This window comes from Oryzias latipes, chromosome 21 (genome assembly GCF_002234675.1).
Source record: "Oryzias latipes chromosome 21, ASM223467v1".
Lineage (NCBI taxonomy): Eukaryota > Metazoa > Chordata > Actinopteri > Beloniformes > Adrianichthyidae > Oryzias > Oryzias latipes.
In genome coordinates, this window is record NC_019879.2 from 12,242,811 (window position 1) to 12,265,159 (window position 22,349).

The following is a 22,349-nucleotide window of genomic DNA, read 5'->3' on the forward strand; positions in this document are numbered from 1 at the left end:
CGTTTTTCTCTGCATTGTGGTCTATATATTCATCTAGTGAGCGCTGATGCACCCTCAATTGATTTTGATTGATTTGGCAATTGATTTTGGAATTCTAGATTTAGACAGCACTACAAAATATAGTGCACAATGTAGTGAGTAGTGAAGGAATTCGGACACAGCCACACAGTCCTCTGCTGGTTTAAAGCCCCTCCCACTGGTTGCTGCAGAGCAGCGGCTAAATAAACCTGATCACTCATCATCTGCACCCTCTTCCGTGATGAGGTCCAGAAAAGCTTTTGACGGAAGCTCTTCCCAAACGCAGTGGGGATTCAGGTTAACACACATTTGGACTAGGGTCAAGAAGCAACTTTGACACATGTTAAAACAAAGATGGTCAACGCGAATTTTATACATGAATTGCGTTCGGTCTGAACGGACAATTGATTTAAATGATGCACGCATGAGATGCAGACAAGGGGCGGGGAGAGCGATGGGGTGGCGGTAATCTGCCGTCCATGTGTTTGGGTCTCTGGTTAGTGATTCAAAGTGAGCCGTTGCACTCCTCATTTGTTCCAAACATGAATTAAACTTCTCAAAATTGTATTGAATTCTATGATATCTATCTATGATCTATGATATTTTTGAAAGTGCATAGTGGTGCGTTCATGAACGCACTTTATGTGGTTTTATGAACACGCTTTCAGCAGTGTTGTACACAACGGACCAGCGCCAGGCACGCAGGTCGCGGCACGGAAGGGGATTCTTCTTGTTTTGTGTTTCTACTGTTTACTAGCATCGTCTGCCTCCTACAATAGGTAGAGGCTCAGAACCAAATGTCAAACGGTACAAATCCTGCAAATCTAGCTCCAGGCCTTTTGTTCCTATGAATGTCCGTCTTGGTGTCATTAATTCAGCCAGACACAAACCGTGATTATTCATTTCTCCTTGCTGTTCATGTTTACAACGGTTGACACTTCTGTGTTTCTGAAAAGGATCCTACATACCCGTCATTATCAAATTCGAGTGCCTAATTGCTCTACAATTTGTACGTACAGCCAGGATCCGACTTAAAAACGTATCGACACGCAATCATGTGTGTTCTAGACGCGGCACGTGTTTACATAGACTTTTCATTAAAAGTGGCTGCTTGAATGGAGTCGACACAGCCGGTGTGTGTGCACCTTTAGAGCATGCCATGCGGTTGCTTTAAATGGTCCTTCCGGGTGATCATGAACCCGTGAGAACTGCATTGGTGACCCCTGTTGTATACCATTTCCATATAAATTAGATTTAAGAAAAGAGTGAAGACAAATAAGCTAAAAAGGCTACTTTTTTACTTCTGTTGCTGTGTTTCAAATGTTTGTATCCTTTGAATCTAAGATAATGAGTTAAATATGAGTCATATGTACTTAAACCACCCAAGTTGCGTTGGATTCTAGTCTGCTGAATCTTTACACTTCAAATCCATAATGACAGCCAATTCATACAAATCAAGAAAACCTTTCTGTTTATATTCACATCTGGTGCAGAGGTGTACAGAGGAATAAAGCTGATGAATCACGGTGAGGTTATGTGAAAAATTAGCTGAAGCTAGACTGAGATCAAAAGTGAGTAACAGTTTGGTTTTGTGCAGAGAAGGAGAACCACAGATGTAGGATGCTTTAAGGATGTTTCTACAGAAGAATAGAGAAGATTGTGTCTTTGCAGATCTAGAAAAAGTCTATTACAGGATCCAGACATAGTAGCTCTGGTTTGGATAGGGAAGACTGGACAACAGAGAAGTACAGTGGAGTTCTGCAGGAGATAAATGAGAGGTTCCCAATTTGTCTCCTCAAGTGTAATTGGGCCAGACACTGAACTCCACATTGCTCCCGGTAGGCTGGTTGGCATCTTACATGGCAGCACCATGGCTGTGTGACTATAGGTGTAAATGGGACAGTGAGAGTAAGGCCCTTTGGGCCTTAAAAAAGGTAGACAAGCGCTACATGACTTATTTACTACTAACCATTAATTTACAAATAATCTTGCGTTCTAATAACCCCGGTCCTTGAGATCTACCACCTTGCTTGTATTGAAGCTGTTCAAACCCCTGTAACTGTTAAATCTGCGGTAATCAAAGCTTTTGTTGACTGAAGACATATGATCCAGGTATCTAGCAGAAGATGAGACATGGATCTATGCAGAATGTAAACAGAATGTAAATCTTCAGTACCAGAACTGACCATCACTAATACTATTTCCAGTGTAAACTGGAACAGTTGCTCGGTCGGTCTGTGATTCATTCCACTTAAATGTTGGTCAAAACAATAATTCTATTATCTACAAGTCTTTATGGTGACAAAAACAGCTAATTAGCTGCAGTGAATAGCCATCACTAAACTGAGTTACAAATGGAAAAGCCTGGGCGAATAAAATGTACAAAATACATTAATGTGCATCTCAAACAGAAATACTTGAGTCTGTACCAAATTTTTCCTCCAAATGAACAAAAACTCACCTGCAGGCTTTGCCAGCAAATTCTGATGGTGTAAATGGGAATCTAATAGGTAGTTTCTGTGATGCCCCCAAGTGGAAATGTAAAAACGAGGACACATAAAACCTTAGTCGCACCCGCTCAGGAGTTGACCCGTACAGGTGCTGCAGATTTTTGGGTGGTCTGGACCTGTGGAGGGCCGTAAAGAGGAGTGGCCACATCTTAAAGAGAGCGCAGCTGTGTCTTACAGTCCCCTTAAGGCTCATACAGCCACCACAAGGGACGTCATAAAAAATGAAACGTACCATTGCCGTGCGTGGGATAAGTGTAACACGGAGTATTTGTAAGGCTAATGGAAGTTACATGCACTTCTGACGTGCGGGTGATGGTGGCGTAAGGTGTCCTTGTGTCACTCTCCAGTCATCAGCGTGGTGCGCTGACTAGCTCTTTTTTCGTCCCACCCAAATGCTCACGCACAGGCTGGTTACATGCGCCCAGAGGATGGCCACAACAGTCAGGCTGCAGCAAGAAGCGTCCAGGAATCACCTGAACACCAGATCAGCACTAATGGGCTCTTTGCTTTGCGAAGTGGACAGAGTATGGGGGGTCCGAACAAAGTCTGTACAATGTTCCTGTGTCTCACCTACTTCAACCTTACCCTTACATGTTACAAGTGTTCACTCCGACCCGTCGCTCACAGCATGTATCTCATGTACGGCCTGCATTCCCTGTCCAGATTTGCCCATTTTTTTACCTGCAGACCGCCCATATCCACCTGTATACACCTGCAAGGGCAATTATGGCTAAGGCCTAAGGCAGCAACTGAAGTGACTAGATGTAGCCGTCACCAGTTTCCTGCCAGTGACGAGGCTGCGGCCACCCCGCGGGGAGTTTGTGTGTGAGCCTGAATAAGCTCCATTTACCTCTGAAGCGCCAAACCCTCAGGAATTAGGCCTTTTTGTGGATCATTTAGGAAGAAAAATGAGCGCAAATAAAAGAGTCAGCAAGCAAGGAAGTGCTGACAGGAAATAAAAAAGAAAACAAAAACAACAGCAGAGAGGAGATTGAAGGCAGATGTGATCTCTGCTGTTCCTCCTGCAGGGAGTCTGCAGCAGAGGCTCATCAGAGGAGTTCAGCCTCCACTGCACTGGTGAGGAGGGTAGTGGCAGCTGTGGATGCTTGTTCAAGATCAGACTGGTTTTCAAGAGGCATGATGAGTCCAACAGAAACAGGAAAGATGCCCCCAAAAAATCATGGTAAGAGGAAAGGCATGAAAGACATGAAAAGGGGCGACTGCAGATGGCATGTGAGGAAGATGGCATGCTTGCTTTTCTCTCTCACCCCTTTCATCACACAGACCTCTGCACAGGATGAAGAGACATCAGCTGGTGTGAGCATGTGCGCTGCCTAGTCCACCGCCACTATGACCCACTTCCTGTGGTCTGAGCCGTGTGTGTGGTGGTGGTGTGTGAGTGTGAGTGGGTGTTCAGCTGCGGGTTTGGTGTGTCTGCGCGTGCTAGAGCCATCCACTCATGTGAAACGTAAACCGGTTTCTGCAGGCGTCCAAACAGGGGGGAGTAAAAGAAAATCAACGTCGAGAGCGGCTGACAGGCATCAAGCGTGGAGAGCAGCGTTTGATGGGCGCCTCAGAGGAGGGACGTGACTGGGTACTAATGAGTCTGCTGTGTGCTGGACCTGCTGCATGTATTTAAATGCACAAACAGCAGAAGTTTTATGCTTTTTGGAGTGATGGCACAAAAATTAGAAACTGAGAGACTCTGGTGACGCAGTCGACTTCATAAGGTTAGCAGGAATGACGCTTACATCAGATTTCATGATCATGAAGCAAACAGGTTCTTTCATCCATAGGATCCAAAGGCTTTCTGCTTTCCAAACTCCAACAGATTGATACAAATGTCCAAGAAAAGTGTGGTTCAATTTTGTTTCTTTTTTTTTACTGCAGATGATGAAACTGATGGAAGATCTGTGTGAAACCAGCAGTTCCGGTTTGTGGCTCTGGGTGTGAACCATAAAAGAAAAACAAATGTGAGTGTGTCACTCTGCAGTTTGGTGATCATTTCTGCAGAGTTTTTGTTTTTCTTAACTTGCTCTGGCATGCAGACGTGGATTTTGAACCCATATCAGCTGGAAAATAAACATTTGTTGTGTGATGCAGCAGGCAGAGACTAAAGCCGACTGTGGTTGATCAGAACAAACATCAGCGTCTCATGATGAGTTTGACAGCCCGGCTTGTATTGACATGCCTTCACAGCTCTCCTCTTCTCAAATTCTTAGAATCCCACGCCAGGATGTTGTTCTGTCAGTTTTTGGAAACATTTTCATTCAAAGTAACTTACATTTCAGCCTAAAACTTCATTTACAAACTGCCATAATTATTTTAAAGCATCAACTCGTCTGGTAATAGTGGATGATTGTGGATTATAGTGAAGGTCACTAACAAGGAATACAGAAGTCCTGTAACACACTACAGCTGTGAGACTTTCAGATTGGAAGATAAAGGATCACTTGGAGGTCATTGCTTAAAAAACTCTGATATTCTGGATTTGTTCCCTAAAAGCAGAGTATCTGAAATCGCTGATTTGCTATCTTTTTAAATATAGTAGAGTGGAGCTGTGACGGCGTGGAATTTTGATCAACCAGCAAGAGTGGCGTTGTCGCGGTTAACAGCCGGAGACCCCGGAAAGAACCCACGCATGCACGGGGAGAACATGCAAACTCCCCCAGTTCAAGTCCCCCAGCCAGGACTTGAACCGGGGGCCCTCTTGCTGTGAGGCAAGAGCGCTACCCACTGTGCAGTCTAGTTTTTACAGACATGTTTATTTAGGTGTTGTTGTGTCTTCATTAACTATCTTCCTGTCATTTATCTACTCAGCTAAACTTTGAGGATGGAAAAACATTTTCAGTGTTTGTTGTAAACTGATCCAAAGTGACAGTTCTGACAGTTAATCAGGAAGTTGACAGGAAAACGTTAAAATCTTTGTATTTTTATCTGTTATGTTTTGTTGATTTTGATCTCCTGTTCAAGATAACAGTATAAATGATAATGTTTAAAACATTTATTACAATAATAATACATTCAGTAAGAAGAGACAATAACCAATAAAACAGTATTTATTGAATAGTGGTTTAATCTGTAAATCGTTGTCTGTCGTTCATGAATCGAATTGGATCGTCGCTCAGTAAGGATCCACAAATCAACTTTTTACAAGTCCTGCTGTTTCTATTTACATTATGAAGGCGAGCTCATTGAAAAATGACTTAAAATGAGCTAAAACTGGCATTCCCAAAGTTCCAAAGTGCCAACAAGGAGTAGTTGAGCCTTTTTTTAAAGAACCAACATCTATTTAGTGGCTTTATTATATAAGTTTTGCAGTTTTCTTTCAATGAATTCCCAAGATTTTTGAAAGCCAACTTAAGAACTTCATCTAACATTCATAGATAAAATCAGTGACTTCAACCAGGAAAAATTCAGGTCAACTGAACTCCAGAAATGTGCAGGTACAGCCAACAAATACAACTCTTTTCAGCTCTTCAACAAATGGCAATTTTGGGTCTTTCCACCTCGTCCACGCACCAACTTAGACTTCAGTCAGATTCATTTAGAGAAACTGAAAATCGTTTCCTCATCACTGGAATCGGTTTCTCCAGGTTGAATCAAGTACTTAAAAAAAACAAACACATATGGATTCCATTTTATGTTATGGTTGATGTGGAAGGGAAAATGTGCAAGCACTGATGGACAAAACAGAGTGGAAATTGAAAACTAATAAAACACGGGGGGGGGGGGGGGGGGGGGGGGGGTCCCGGCCCCAAGACAGAATCTCTCAGATGGTCCTCTCCCTCTGATTAACAGGGCAAAGCGTGTTCAAACCCCGCTTAATAACAACAATTAAGAAAGAAAGAAAGAAAGAAGCACGAAAGCAAGGAAGAAGCAAGAAAGAAAGACATTGAAGGGGAGAAACTGCATTTTTTTACATCACTACTTCACAATGACCCATAGCCATGAACCAAGAGAAACAACACATAATGCCTTAGTCGCAAATGCCCTTCCGGGTGGATCTGGGCTGTCTGCGGGCAGAAAATGGGTAAACCTCCACGGGGCACACGTGAAATATTTAGCGCTCGGTTCATTTACATGTCTTAGCAAACACTTAAACAACATATAAGAGTAAGTGGGAAGTAGGTGAGACGCAGGCGTGATTTCGGATTTGTAACTTTTTTCAAACCCCACGCAGCGAGCCAGACAGTGCTGTTCACGTGTTAAGTGCACACTGCTCAACAACTGGATGACACACCTGCACGCCCTTTACGATGCAGCTGCTCCTCCCCATGACCCTCTAAGGGCCCAGACAACCCAAAAACCCACAGCATCCATACAGGTCAACCCCCGTCCGGCTGCATGTAAGCTAAGAACTGAGTTGATAATCTTTTACCTTCTGTGCTGAGTCCAGGGCTGGATGTGAACTGAGCAACATCCACGATCTTGACAGCAAACTGCTGACCCGTCTCTCTGTTGATGCATCTTCTCACCACACTGAAGGGACCCCTGTGGGACACAAAGACCAGACCGGGGGCCTGTTAGAGTGCGGTGGAACAAAAAGGTCAGATATCCAGAAAACAATTAGCAGGTAAAAAACGTCAGCAAATGATTATCAATGACACTTTTGAGTTTTTTTAGACAAGGAAACATTTCAGAAAAAGTGCAGAATGTGCTAGAAATGACCATAAACGCATTTCAGACTCTTCTTTTTATCCACCTCAAAATACATACTCATCACAAGTCAGGTTTAAACTTTGCCAGATGAAGCTATTTACTATTCCAACTTCATGTGAATGACTCATTAGAACATCTACTCAAAAAACATTGAATGAGTTTCTATGATTTTAAAGGTAAAATTTTTGGAACCTATTAAAGCTTTCACGTGAATTAAAAGAAGCTCATTTCTAGTGGAAACTGCATCTTCCTGTAAAATAACATTTAGACTCCCACCCTCCCATTCTTTATAAACTGGAATCAACAAAAAGAAACTTTAGAATACTCTTTAAATCCACTCCACATAAACATGAATACCTGTATGAATATTGTGATGTTTCTTTTTACATTTCTCACTTGTAAATGTTTTAGAATAAAAAACTACTCAACATAACCCAGTAAACATCTCAAAGACGTCAATTAGAAACTTTTCTAATTCTATTTTCAAAAGGGAGTTCCAATTGAACAGATTCATAAATGCTCTTCGTATAATGTTCATACTTGGATTTTTACTTCAGGAAATCAGTGAGGTCCTAGTTGCCATTTAAAAAAAAGTAGCGAGCATGTGTCCGACTTTGAATTGCTTTTAAAATCCAAGGCACTAGACAGACCCACACAGTATTTTTAAGTAATTAGGGAGTATGGAGGAAATTCAGACACAACCAGAGACTTCAGAGTTTTGAGGCTCATGATTGGAATCAATTGTATTTCCTCTCATAACCATCTCCCATTGGTTCCCAGCAGAAAAACATCAAAGGACCAACAATGAGGCCACAGGGATCTTTAAAGGTGTGAAGCAGCACAATGCAAAAGATGACCGCTCCAGTGTGGACCACTGTGGATCCCTCAGAAATCTCCTCAACAGCTCACCAGTAGATTAGAGTTCAAAGGGGAAAACTGCCGTAAGAACAATGCTGACTCTAGCTACTACTTCATCACCTGTATGGGAACATGTGTGCAGCCGACCAGGGTTTAAGATAGACATGCAGGCGAACTTTGGAGGCACAGAATGGCTGCTGTTATTCCTTTTTATTGCTGATTATTCCTGAAACGCCTCCCACAAGGATCCAGACTGGAAAAGTGCACCGCACACCAACGGGATGTGAAATGGCAGATTAACAGCTTTCAGTTCCTGCTGAGCTGTCATGAACTGACGGGATGAATTTGACTATTCCAGTTCACTAGACCATGAAATTATCATGGAGTGTCAGACCAAGTCATTTTCCTTATTTGTTCCATTTTTATTATGGAATACACTTCAGATTTGAAGAGAGTGCTAGGTTAGCATCCCATCTAACTAAGCTCCAAATAATGCCTTTCAGGCCCTCATTTATTTTACATTTCAACATGTAATGTATGTGTAATGTATGTGTGCACTTTTGCTTTTATCTTTACCTCGTAAGGTGATGAATGATCATTTCTCAGTTGGATGGCTTTGAGCTAATTGTTGGTATTGGTAGTTAGGTTGGAGTGAAGCATCTGCTGATGATGGTTCAGGCTGAAGCAAGAGTTCAGTGTATTCAGTGAGTTTGGGTGTATTCTGGTCAAGTGTGCCATCATTGGCGACACAAAATTTGTCGAACGTTTTGAACAATTAATGTGGGGGGTCACTGGCACTATAGAAAAAATGTATCGTGCCAAAAACATCTTTAAAAAAAAGTATCAGAGCAAAAATGTTTATTCTGACAAATAGTATGAGTGAGTAATAGCCGTTTATTTTTCAATAGAAGTCTATAAGATTTTGGCTTCTTTTGGGCCAACGGGTACTTCCTGTTTGGAATATGAGAGGGGTAGGGGTCACTTTGTCTAGTTCTCTTACATAGTCTATGGTCTGAAGGCACCTGACACCGACCATCCTGCTATAATCAGGTTGATACCAATAAGGTTACTGTTCAAGTCCTTGAAAAAAATGACTTCATTATATTCCGACTCCAGTAAAAATCTGTGTTTCTCGATTCAAGATCAACTTTATTAATCCTGGAAGGGACATTTAGTTGCACTGGTGTTACACTTGATGCACTGGTGTTTGCCTTTTTACAGTGTTTGCTTTGTAAATTCTGATCTGGCAGAAAATGATTTACTCAGAGAGTAGGAGAGGGGCTTTTTGCTCTCAAGTGGAAAAAAGGAAGACTATGACTTTGAAGTGCACAAGTTAAACCGTAAAAACCAACAACCACAAAACAGGTTGTCACAGGGGTTTCCTTCATCTTCTGATCTTTCACCCATTTGTTTTGAAATCTGTCATCAATCTACAAGGAGTGACTAATGTTCCACAGATTTCACCATTTCTTTTTAAAAATATACATTTCAAAGGGGATATTTCTGACCTCGGAGTGTGTTTGAGGATCTTCTCATTTCAGAGGCGAATGAAGTGTTAGTGGGTTCAGCACACCCTCGCAACTGTGCACACAAGCGCACACCTGTGAATACACGTCTCACAGGAAGCAGCAGTCGGCCCAACCTCAACCCGCGTGCGTGCGGTTGACGGCGGCGCGGTGTCAGGGTCAAGCCCCCACACCAGCAGTGTTGCTCAAGTGTGAGTCTTTGTGCACAAACACAGATTGGTGAACAGATGGCAATCATGCTTAAGCTGCTTAACGCCACAACGTGAGACCCGGCCAAATGCCCACTTTCAATGCTGCACACACAAACGGTAAAAAGCAAAAAAATGTAAAGTTTTATTTACACTTCACACCCAACAAGCTGGCTTTCCCACCCACAGGAAGGTTTCCATGACATGACAGGATCCTCATGGTCTTTGATGGATGTAACAACCCAGGAAGCCTGTGAGGCGGAGCCCCTTTTGTGGAACTGTTTGCTTAATAGGGTGTTAGCACTTACACATCTTGACCATCATGACACACGCACACACATACACACACACAGCTCTAAGAGCCCCAGTTCAAATGTCAGAAACACTCACAGATGTCTCCCGTCCTCCATCTGATAGAAGTTTATTTTTACTTATGAGGGCAAGTTAGCTGAAGCACAATGAGGGGTGGGGGGGGGGGCAGATTCCACACAACTTCACTCTTCCTTCAATGTGTTACTCTGGTTAAAATGCCGCCTCTTTGTTAGAGCAAACTGTCAAACCAGTGACACCAAATTTTGCACCTCTTTGTTTGCTGTCAAGAATATCATTAATAGCCCGCCTCTGCACTGTGCAATAATAAATCCCTCAATTTCAGGAAGTCAGCACTCTGAGAAGTCTGCCCGACATCCACCTCAAAGAAGCCAAATGTTGCAGCTTTAACTCTGAGAACGTCAGGCCAGATCCTCCATCAGGTGATCAGACAGTCAGAACCTGGAAGCACATGGAAAACCAAGAAAAACCCTGCTCAGACAATGGATCACCCCTCTAAAGATACGGAAATTGGGGAAAACGTTTGTTTGTTTTTTCTTTTCATTTTGGTGCAATTGCTTTGTTTTTAACCCTCCTGTTATCATTGGGGTCAATTTGACCCCAAGGGTGAGACGTGTTAGTAATATTTGAGGATAATACGAGGGTTAAACACTACAAAGGCGCTGGATGGAGAAGGATTGTAGTTTCAATTTAGATGAACCTCTATGCTAACATTTGCAATGGAATATCCTCAAACTACTTTGCAATCACTAGCAAAGAAAAAACTGTTCAGTGACATCATTAGCGAGCAATGTGGACATTTATCGTATTAATGACTTTAAATTATTTGTACACATTTGTAGCAGTCTGGGTATATTCAGGCAGTTTATATATTCGTACACTACTCCCGATCAGATTCATGATCATGGTTGGCGACCAAAGCTTCATGCCATTTGCCTCTCTAACCCGACAGTCTTTTAAATCTACGTGAGGATCAGGTAATTGTTTTGCATCAATGCAGAAAGTTTCCTCTAGCATTCGGATCTGTTCAAGAAATAGAAGAATATTGCATGCCTTTAATGAATAATGTAAATCAAACCATACATAGTCCATATGACATATTTTAACCTTCTACTGGTAATATAGGTTTCTTGTATATTAATGTATCATATAGATAAAACAGAGACAACTGTCATGACTTATCAGTATAAATTCTCAAGTTCAGTCATAGACCTGTCAAATGCTCTGCATGTATTCCTCTATTTCTCTTTGTCTGCCTTGGTCAGAATGAGTGATATCTGCATCACATCTATTGAATAGAAAGGCGTCCTTAATTTGTTCATTGACTGACCAACGGGCAAACCGCATTTACGCAGGTGGTCCGGTAATTTTGTTTTTGTATCATATTGGCTATGTTTTGGCTAAGCGGTCCCCATGTTTGTTGTCCGATGAGACATTGACCTTTGAACCTGCCCATGCACAGTCTTATCTGTGAGCTGGTATATAAAACTCCTGTGAGAATGGAAATTCTTTAAAACACATCTGGCTGTTGGATCCGCACGCAAAATCCTCTGAACACACACTTTATATGCAGCACACACATACAGAGTGTGTATTTTGGAAGAACTTGCACACAAACACATTTTTACACTCACACAAATTTTGATGTTTTCTGTAAACCCCAAGAAAAATCTATAGATTTGGCTGCAATAAAGGTATCCAGACGTCCAAGGTTTGATGTAGCGTCAGACTTCTATCCGAGGAGAGGAGTTTTGCAGGCAAAAGGAGAGAATAACTGAAGGGTGGAAGAGTGATTTAAAAAAGCAGATGGCTTAAGTAGCGGAACCAGCTCCCCACAAGAACTCAGCTGCACATGAAGGAGCCATTCTGCCTTTGAATGAGCCTCAGCTGCACACAGCTGCAGCCATTCAGCGCTGAGTGAAAGTCAGCTGCAGCCACCGTCATCTCTGCTCTGCAGCCTCTTCCACTTCAGAGCTGAGGAAGGTGGTGAGGAAGAGGATAAACAGGAGAAAATGGGAGGTTTTTTCATAAGCAACGAACACCAGTCTTTCAGAGATAAATACCAACATTGAACAAACTAACAGTATCTTCATTTAACAATGTCCATAATGTTCAAAGGATTCTTTAGCGGAACTTATTAACTCAATGAGGCATCGCTTTTAAAAGAAAGTACATCTCTCTGACTGCAGCTTTTTATTTGTGCATTGGAGTCAGCTCAGCAGTCTTCCCACTGAAGAGGCTCTTCTGTGTTTCTTTAATATAGAGGACATAGGCTCCTCCCTCTTACCACTCAATTAAAAGAAAACACAAACGGATATGTTATGGAAATACAAAAACTTAGTAGCAGCAAGCCAAAGTTAAAAAATAAAGATTAAATATGAAAGAAAAAAGTTGAATAAAATTGGAATTTTACTAATCAACATATAAATTAGTTAAAAGGTTCAATCACTAGCATTAGATAATTTGAATCAGCTTTTGCTTCCTAGAAGCTTTTATTTAAGAAGAATAAAGTCACCGATGAAGTGGTTTCAATGCACATTAAATTAATTCATGTTTTCAAGTCATGTTGTTTTGGTTTATTTATTTATTTATTTATTTTTTTACACAGTTTGGCTGAGGGTGCAACTTAAATGCGATTTTTTTTAACCTACTACACTAGCAACCACTAGAGGGCACTGTATGTGTGAGTATCATTATTTGCTATTGACAGCAACAAAGAAGAAGAAGCAGCATGTTTACCGAAATGACAGAGGATAAAGAATTCAAGTGGTTTTGTAATATAAAATGTTATAAAAAGTTACGTTGACTTATTCTTTCATGAAGCTAAATGAACATCAATTTGTTACAGTATTGCAGTGTGGATTCAGTCTTTTATTGCTTTCTATTCCATTTTTAAATTACCTGAATAAATTTTCAGAAATGTCAGAAATGTATGCAGAACATTTCTTATAGTATAGGCTATGTATTGTCTATTGTAAAAGAGTTTTCAGTGGTCTTTAAATTATGACTATGCACTTTTTAGCCAAAATCCAATAGCCTGTGATGTTTTTTAAGAAATATTGTCAGCAGAGTAGCAGGAGCTTATTAGAAATTTGCCTCTGAGTTGTGGGCGCGACTTTTGGTGTGAAAGATAGCCTCCGCTAATTTCCCATCAGCTCTTTGTTTACACTATCTCCCGCTAACTTTTAGCACCCCTCAAGCCCATGCTAACATTAGCGTAGCACAAAAAAAAAAAAAAAAGGCAAGCAATATCAGAGCTATCCGGCTGTAGAGTGTTGCGTCAGATGGCAGTTCAGACAAGGAAAATAAAGACACTAATAAATCCATTTGTCTGCAAAGAAATGCTTCAGAATTGTAGCGGAGAAGGGAGGCTTTGGCCCGTCCGTGGCAGCTGCTGCGTCACAAACATGAGCTTGTTTAAACTGTGGGTTTTCATCTGATCCAACACGATCTGAATTAAGAAACGATCAGAAACACAGTTTTAATCTTAAATTCTTTTATATGTCCTCCATCACAAGTAAAATGCTACAAGAACATGTTTAAAAATACCCAAAACACATTTTTCATCGGAGTGGGTCTTTTAAGAGAAATTATTAACATAAAAAACTTTTGTTTTTAAACCTTTATATTGACTTTGCACCATTACAACATTTGATTGTCCAATTCCAACAGCTGCTTATTTGGGAGCAGTAATCCCCAAAACAAGCTTGACCAGAACAAAAAAAAGCTTAGTTAGGAAAAAACTAGTTCATCGTGCTAGTTCCGCTAACCCTAACCTCCCCAATGCACCCTGTGTAACCCACAAAACCTTTTGTGACTGGAACTTTTTCCAAATTAATAAAAGTCCAAAGAACATTTGTGCCAATCAAACGTTGTATCATGAATTTAAAAGTACAGTTTAACGGATTGAACAAATCCCGTTATTTCTAACAGCTGTCTTTTTTCTTTAACATTAAAAGCTCCAGTATCCCTGAAAACAGCACCGTGTGCATGTTGCTGCAGTTTTAGCAAAGCATATGCAATCCAACTGCATCGCTGTTTGAATAACTTCTGAGATCTCACAATAACCACCTACAACACGGGAGAACCGGCCTGATCTTAATCTAACGAACGTTCAGTGTGTGTAAATGCACGTTTCTGACAAACATGCTACATAAGAAATGTAATCAAATGTCTCAAAAACATTTCTCCTTTTTCAGAAACACGTAGAAACAACATTGTCATTGCAGCTTTGTGTATGCATTAAGTGTACCTCCAACTTAAGCATGACCTGCTGAAGTTTGTAGCTTTTAGTGAAGATCAGAGGTTATAGGCAATCTTCACTCCTATATCCCACAGCATCGGTGATGCCTAACGGAGCGTTAGGCATGCCGTCGACCCCACAGGTATGAGGCGTCGCCGTATTACAGGCGGAAAATTACGACAGGGTGTAAAGTATTCGCTGAATTCCATGTCAGGGGAAGCGCGGGGGATTTACTGCTGCATCAAAAAGATGGGCTGCCTGGTATTGCATGCAGCTGCGTGTGTGTTGCTGTAGTAAAACGTGATTTGCTGGCTACGCTCCTTTCCCACTTCTTAATCCATCAATCTCCTCATGTCTCATTCTGTAAATGTCACAAGCCTTACAAACAGCAGTCTATGGTAAAGCTCACACAGCTCCACTGCAGCAGACATGCAGGTGAGTCAAGAGGTCACTCATGCAACAATGCAGGAGGCTGCCACGCATGATGTTTTGCTCAACTTTTTCTCCAAATTATTAGCCTTCCAGCATGTAAACCTGCAGAATGCTCAACTGGGACAAAGACCTGAGTTATTAATGCACATCGGTTCATTAAGACAAATTAAGGCCTGGTCACATGCATCCGTACAGGGGTTGACTCTCATGGGTGCTGTAAATCTTTGGGTTGTCTGGACGAGCAGTTTGATCATGAGGGGAGCACAGGTGTGTCTTTCAGTTCCTTTGTGGCTCACAGCCACTTTAACGAACGTCATGAAAATTGAACGCACCATTTTCACGCATGTAGCAAGAGTATCATGAAGTATTTGTACGGCTAATGGAAGTTACATGCACTTATGACGTATTGGTGATGTTGTTGTACAGTGCCCTCACACAATACGCCCTTACGTATGATACACGTGTCTCATACAACACTCAAGCGTGAAGTGGGAAAGTGTTTGCTACGACCCATCACTCGCAGCATGCCTGTAGGAAAAATGTGCATGAACATTTTCACTCTACAGCCTTACTTCACGGTCTACGACCTAGATTTTTTGCGTAGGCAACCTGCGTGCCCCATACAGATTTGCCCTTTTTTGACCCCAGACACTAAAAAGGGCAGTTGTAAAACAGGCTTTAGCTGTAGCACTATCAACATTCTTTCTTCTTTCCTAATACTGGTATTGACAGATGTCAGTGCAAAATATAAAAGTATTTGAATTTAAACGTTGGATCAAATATCAATATTTTAACGACTATAATGAGATGGTTTCACCTAAAGGCAACATAACATCTTTTGGTTTACATGATACCAGTTCATAAAAGCATTGACATTTTTAAATGGATCAGTTTTGCACAAGATGAAAGAGAAAATGTATCATTTAATGACATGCACGCCTAAAACAGAGTTAAAACTAAACGTTTACAAGTTTAAAATAATCTTGTTTAGCAACATGTTAGATTTGCGGAAGGAGCCATTTTAAGGGTTTTCTCTGTGGTTTTGTTTCTACACTAACACATGTTTCGTTTGGTTCTTTAGAGTAGAAACAGAACGTTGCGTGTTCGGCTGCAGGACTGTTGTCTCTGAACAATCAATTCTTGACTTTTTGTGGATTTACAAATAAAGACAATGTCTTTGTTCACTTTCCAAGAGTGAAAAATCAATTTAATAGTTAATAGTTATAATATCTTTGTATATCAGGGCATGCATGGTAGGGATTGTTTTACAATTCCTGTTCAGTTAGTACTTTCTAACGCAAACATACCGATTTTTTACAACCAGTTATGTTAAACAAGGAAGAGGCCCTACTGTTGTTCCTTAAGATAAGTATCTGTCTATTGATTACACTGGAGGGACATCAATATTTGAATTAATATTTCAGCTAGGGTTGGGCGATGTCCCCTAATTTGGCCGTTGACGATGTTTGCTGTCAACCATCGGGATGGACGATGACATCGTCGGGGGGGGGGGGGGGGGGGGGTATTTTTACATTTTTCGTTCTTATATAACTGCTATTCGTTATTTTGCTTTTTTCATTTTATTTCCCAACTAATGGTTAATCCGCGATGATCCAGTATAAACTGAGGGAAGTGACTTTAACAGAAAAAGTAACAAGCAAAATAGAAAAGAAGTAGTCCGCTCCCGCACTTAACTAGCGAAGTGGACCGGCGGAGGGCGGATTTACAGCTTTATGTTTGATGGGAAGGGGGGGGGGGGGGTACATGAGCGGTATGTGTGGGAGATTTAAGACTGCGATCCGTCCCGCAGCTCCAAAGCTAATGTTGTTAGCCCGTGTGTTAGCATACTGCTAATCCTGGCTACGTTCAGAAAAAGCACTGACCACACGGATTAAAATTCAAATGATGAGCGAACAGGTGTTTCATAATAACCGTAACATTATTAAAAGCACGTTTAGAAGATCGTCTCGTATTTTACCGAGCTGACATGTCAATGTATATAGCCGCTCGGCGCTGTTATCGTTTTGTATTGAATTGTTACCTTCAATAAAGTTTGGAAAAAAAGCCGCTCGGCGGAAGTTGTATCCTCTTCCGGTTTTCAAACTGCGCATGTGCGAATACTGCGCGTGTGCGAATGATTTATTCCGACCGAAATTGTGACCTTAGTGAACGTTTTTATATTCTGAAAACATTTTTCTGGGCCCATCTACACGGTTGGATTCTAATCCGACCATTGATCCCATCAGGATATTTTGTACATGTAACCGCGGCTTATGGTGTCGACGCGCAACGTGGCGGGGGCGTGGCATCACGATGGTGGTCTCTCCATCGGGATGTCAGTCACCCATCACGATGGACGATGATATCGTCCATCGGCACAACCCTAATTTCAGCAACTCTTTTATTCTTTCAATGAGTTTTTTATTCCTCAGAACCCCCTTCATAACAACTGAAACAAAAAAGCATAGTCAGGTTTAAACCTAAGCAGGTAAAAAAGTGCAGAAATAATGAAAGTAAGAGATCCACCATTTCTCTGTGGACGTCCGTTCTCCAAACACATTTCAACCCAGACTGAGAACCCGACAGCAAAATCCCAGACAAGAGGAAAGCCAGACTGAGGAGTTTTGGTGAATTTTTCAATTTCACGGCTTTCTGTTCTTTGAACTGCACAAAGCCAGAGGTCCCTGTTGCTGTTTGGAGGAAGAAGACTCATCAAGCTGGGCTTTCAACTGATGAACTAACAAGGCTACAAGAAGCTAAGATTGATGAAAAGGTCAGAAATATAAAAGTGAGCTCTAACATTTGACAATGAAAGCCGGTTTTATATTCACATTAGCTTACTGACAGTAGCTTGATAACTTGACATCAGGTTCATAGCAACATTTCAGGTTTCATTCAGGTTTTGACTTTTGTTGTGCTTTTGATGCCTGCTTGCTTTTTGCATGATGCCTTTTATTGTTTGGTCTTTTTTTTTATCTGTAAGACTGTGAGTGACCTGAAAAGTGTTTTATATTAAATGTGTTCTTATCATAAAAAATTAATTATGCACTTGCTCCAAAACCAGCACAAGATGAAGGTGATGGTGGCAAAGGCCAAACAAAGGTGTATGAGAACTTGTATAGCAGATTGGATACAAAGCAGGGAGAGATGGATCTGTACAGGTGAGGCAGAGAAACAGATGGAAGGAAGGATTTACAGCAGGCTAGAATGATCACAGAGAGAACTCTGAAGAGGTGATGAATGAGGAAAATGTTGGGGAGCACGGAGAAGAGGTGGTTGTTGAGGAGCAGGAAATAGCAAAGATCAGTAGGACTGACATGAGGAAGACATTGAAGAGGATGAAGAGTGTCCTGTAATGGTGCAGTAATGGTGGAGTTGTATAGAGAATAACATGAAGATAAAGAGCTGCATTGAGTCATTGTTGATCTAAAAAAAAAGTCTACGACAGGAAACAGAGACAGGAGCTGTAGTATGGATGAGGAAGACTGGAGTGGCAGAGAAGAACGTTGGAGTTGTTCAGGACATGGATGAGAGCTGGAAGATAGTGGTGAGATGTGCTGTTGGTGACCATAATGTTTGCAGAACAGGAAGACTTTAACCCTGGGTTCACACGCATCCAGTCCGGCTCCGGTGCAGCCACCAGAGTGGTGTATCTACGGCACATGACTCACATTGGCTACGGATGGCTGCAGTTCTGCTGCAGCTCTGCTGCAGCTCAGGCTCTGTTCTTTTTGCTGTTATCCTTATAAAAGGCTTGTGCAGTATCATAAAAGATTCCCCCACGGTGGAATCATAGCCAGTTCAGCGGAAAATAGGTTTTGTTTTGATAAATATACAGGATGCACTTTACATTCGCTCACATGATTTCCGGTTTAGGTCGTTTCATTTGCCCATACTTCACTAAAAAGGGCTCCGGTTCGCTCCGGCGTCCTGCCAATATATGAAGCCAACAAAGCTGATTCAGAGCACCAGAGAGGCCGGACCGGACTGGATGTCTCGTGGGTGCCTCTCGCACTTTTCAAGTTACGTAAAAACTCCAGAGGCTGCACCAGAGCTGGACTGGATGCAGTGTGAACCCATTGTAAGAGTGTAGTAGAAATGAGCCTTTACCATTAGCCCCTTTCTGCTGAACATGCTCCTATTTTAAATGGCCTTCAGAAGCATCAGCACTCCCAGGATTTCATTACATCTCGACATTTTTCCACCGTTACTGGACAACTTTTAGTCTGGGTTCACCGCAAACCTGAAAAAAGATTTCTGGATGTTGACAATGCTCTGCTTGCCATTAAAATCTAAATTTTTCCAGAGATGAACACAGTTACTTTCTTTACAATAGAAAGAAATGCTCCAGGTTTTTATACTTTATTTTTGCACCCACAATTTTTTTTGGTGATATTTACCCGGAAAAACAATTTGGCATTTACAGTCTGCAGGATTACAGTCTAGGAAAGTGATGATGTCAGGATTATTTATCCCCAGAGTGATGCTTAAGTCTATATGTGCAGATAGTTCATCCATTCCTTCATCAAACACCCAAACTTTTACTTTGAGGCAAAAACTTTAGACTGTGTCCGAATTCTTTGCCTAGCCCTACAGCTTCTCCCTACCCTTCCAATTGTAGGGGCATTTGGAGGGGTAGGGGTGTCCAAAATCGTTTTTTTAAGAGCTAACCCTCACTAGCAGAGTGATGCCAAGCGCTCTGCCGAGTGGTAGTAACTACTGAATTTTGAAGACACTATTTTTCCATAACTCTGTTTTTGAGGACTGAATGTAGGGGTAGAGAGAAGGCATAGGGGTAGGGGAAGTATTCGAACTTTGCCTTTAAATCCTGGTTCTATGAACTGTTGATCACATTTTCATCACATTTTCATCACGACAATAATACTTGGATGTAAGATAGAGTTTTTAGAATTAGAGGCCGACATCCTCCAAGCACAAACCGATTGATTTGCTGCATTTGACAGAGACTTAGAAGGACCAATTATCTTGAGATGATTGGTCCTTCTAAGTCTCTGCAGGAGGTTTTGGAATTATCCAGAAACAATCAGAAATAACATTTTCTGATTATTGCCAGGTCTGTATATGTAAGGAGCAGCTTACGACTTCTGCAAAAGAGATATGATGTCAAGGTTTGCTGTCATGAAGCACTGTAAACATCTGGCATTTCCTAAAAACCAATGAAGAGCTCTGATGTCCCACAAAAGGCAGAGGGAGTGACGTAGGTCAAGTGGATTCACAGTGAAATGTTGGTGTTTGGAAGATAAAGCAGATAAGTGAAGGTTTTCAATGAGAAGCACAGTAACCCCCCTGTCTACCAGCTGATTGAACCATTTCGTCATCAGTGCTGCTGCTGCATCCAGCAGTCTCTGTTCAGCTCTTCCCACTCAGGCAGGGTTGTTACGTAAGGCGGCAGAGCTGCCCGTTTTATTTACGCTCCCGTGAGGATTAGGACATGCGAACACCTGCGAGGTTCACTGGCTGTTCACACATGTACACGCACAGACTCACACCGAGCCGCAGCACAGTTGACAGCTTTCTCTTAAGCCTCCTCACTGGAAAGCTAATCAAAGTGTAGGATTTTCTTTGTGGCGCTCGCGCAGAGGCAGCCACAGCAGGCCGCTGGGCTCCTACAGAAAAAGGCCTCTGACATGAATGTTTAAGTCTTTTTAGGGGCTTGTTAAATTAAGTAGTAACAAGGATGATGCCAAATCATGTTCATCAGCGCTGAAGCATTTCATTGAGAAGTTTTTCCTTTTCCAGCACACATTATTACATCCATCACGAAGGGGTGCAGGTTTTGCTACATTCTGTCACAAAACTACAAAAATAAATGTTTTAAGAACAAGAAGCCCGACACCCATGAAGAACACGGGGCAGGAGGCTCCGCCTTTGTTTATACAGACACATAACTTTGCGCTGCACAAAATAGTTCCCAAACAAAACATGTAGTGATATTCATCGAAATCTAACGGTGCGCGTTTGTGTTTGGTGTTACAGAGTGAAGGAGAACAGTAATAACCCCCCCCACACACACACACACACACACACACACACACACACACAAAATCCTCCAGCAAGCGGCCGTGACGCGCACTCAAGAACGCATGCAGCTTGTAATGGAAATGAATAATTAGAACGCAGTAAATTTGTCATATTTTCTCACGAGACGGAAACTTCTGTTGCAGAATGAGGATGTGTTTCTGAAACTGCGAGCGTGTTTGTGTATGTAGAGGGAGTGACGGTGACGTGCAGCGTGGAGGCAGTGAGAGCCGTGCACAGGCAAGAGGGAGTGAGAGGCGTGGTGCAGGGAATGAAGGAGAACAGTAATGAAAGGTTTCCCCCAGAAGCCCTTGAAGTCTGAACACAGGAATAGCAGAAAAAGTAAATTATCAGCAAAGATGAATTTGTTTAATGTGTTTATTATAGTTCCAATCTTGCACCATATGCAGAACTTTAAAAAAAAAAAAAACTTAAAAAAAAAAAAAAAAGGTGCGGTGATGAGGTTATCACCGTGGTGATGAGGTTATCGTTACACCCCTAGGGCAGACTACATCAGTGCAGATTATGGACACGCAAAAACAAAGGTATTTTCTCTGACTATTAATTCCAAATAAGTCACATATAAGAAGATCTGAATATGACAAGAGGAAATCAAACACCTATATTCCAGGAGTCGGCTCCTGACTATCTCCTTCAGCTCTCACTCCTCTGCCAGCACCACCATTTCATTAAACCCTTCTCAAGTTCTGTTCATTTACTTAGAAGCCTCTGCTCTACACTGACGTGTTGCAGCATCAGATGCACTGAACTGTAGAGCATTGTGGGTTCAGAGCAACAAAAACATTCAAAACAAGTGATAAACGCAAATGTCATTTATAAACTGATGAGCAATAAAAGTTTATTTTAATTATTGTAACAGACATTCAGCACTGAATAAAAACACAGGACTTTCTTGTTGTTTGCCATCGGCATGCTGCCGTCTTGAACTGCACCAAAGAGTTTGGTGAAGTCGCTTTTAAACTGGAAGAAAAAAATCAATCCAATACTGCCAATCTCAGTTCATTCTCATTAATCTTTCTTCCTTTACAATAAAGAAGCAGATGAACCTTCTCAACTGCTATTAATGCTAGGGATACTGCGGTTAAATTTCCCCACGGTTCCGTTCAAACATCGATTTTTGGGTCAGGGTTAGCCCTGTTAGTCCAGAGTGAACATCATTGGCAAAATACACGTTTAAGAATGCGTGTTTGGTGTATTCATGTATGTGCATCACATGCCTGGTGTGAACAGCAAAATAATTCAGCATTATATTGTTGTGACTTTTCCAGAAATAATGGTTTGCACATTAGCAAAGCTAAAGCTAAAACAGCTAGTACAGCATTTCAAAAATTAAAAAAATCTGTTTTTAAAAGTTGCAACTTTGAAACTTAGATCATAACTTCTGTAGTTACCCAAAGTAGATTTAGAATATAAGAGTAAAACATGTAGAGTATCGTTTTCTGATGACTGTTTCCACAGACAGTTTGCATTTATCTGATTAATCCCCCATCATCTGATTTCAGGGGAAATGTAGATGTTAGAT

General features: G+C 41.5%; 1 protein-coding gene across 18 annotated transcripts in view; it reads right to left on the reverse strand.

Annotated features, from left to right (window-relative positions):
• Positions 1-22,349, reverse strand: part of cask (calcium/calmodulin dependent serine protein kinase) — a 127,199-nt gene that overhangs the window by 72,704 nt on the left and 32,146 nt on the right. For all 18 annotated transcript variants that reach the window (XM_023950886.1, XM_023950903.1, XM_023950902.1 and 15 more), the window contains exon 2: positions 6,910-7,022. In XM_023950886.1, the coding sequence (XP_023806654.1) occupies positions 6,910-7,022 (113 nt within the window). The remainder of the gene's footprint in view (positions 1-6,909; positions 7,023-22,349) is intronic.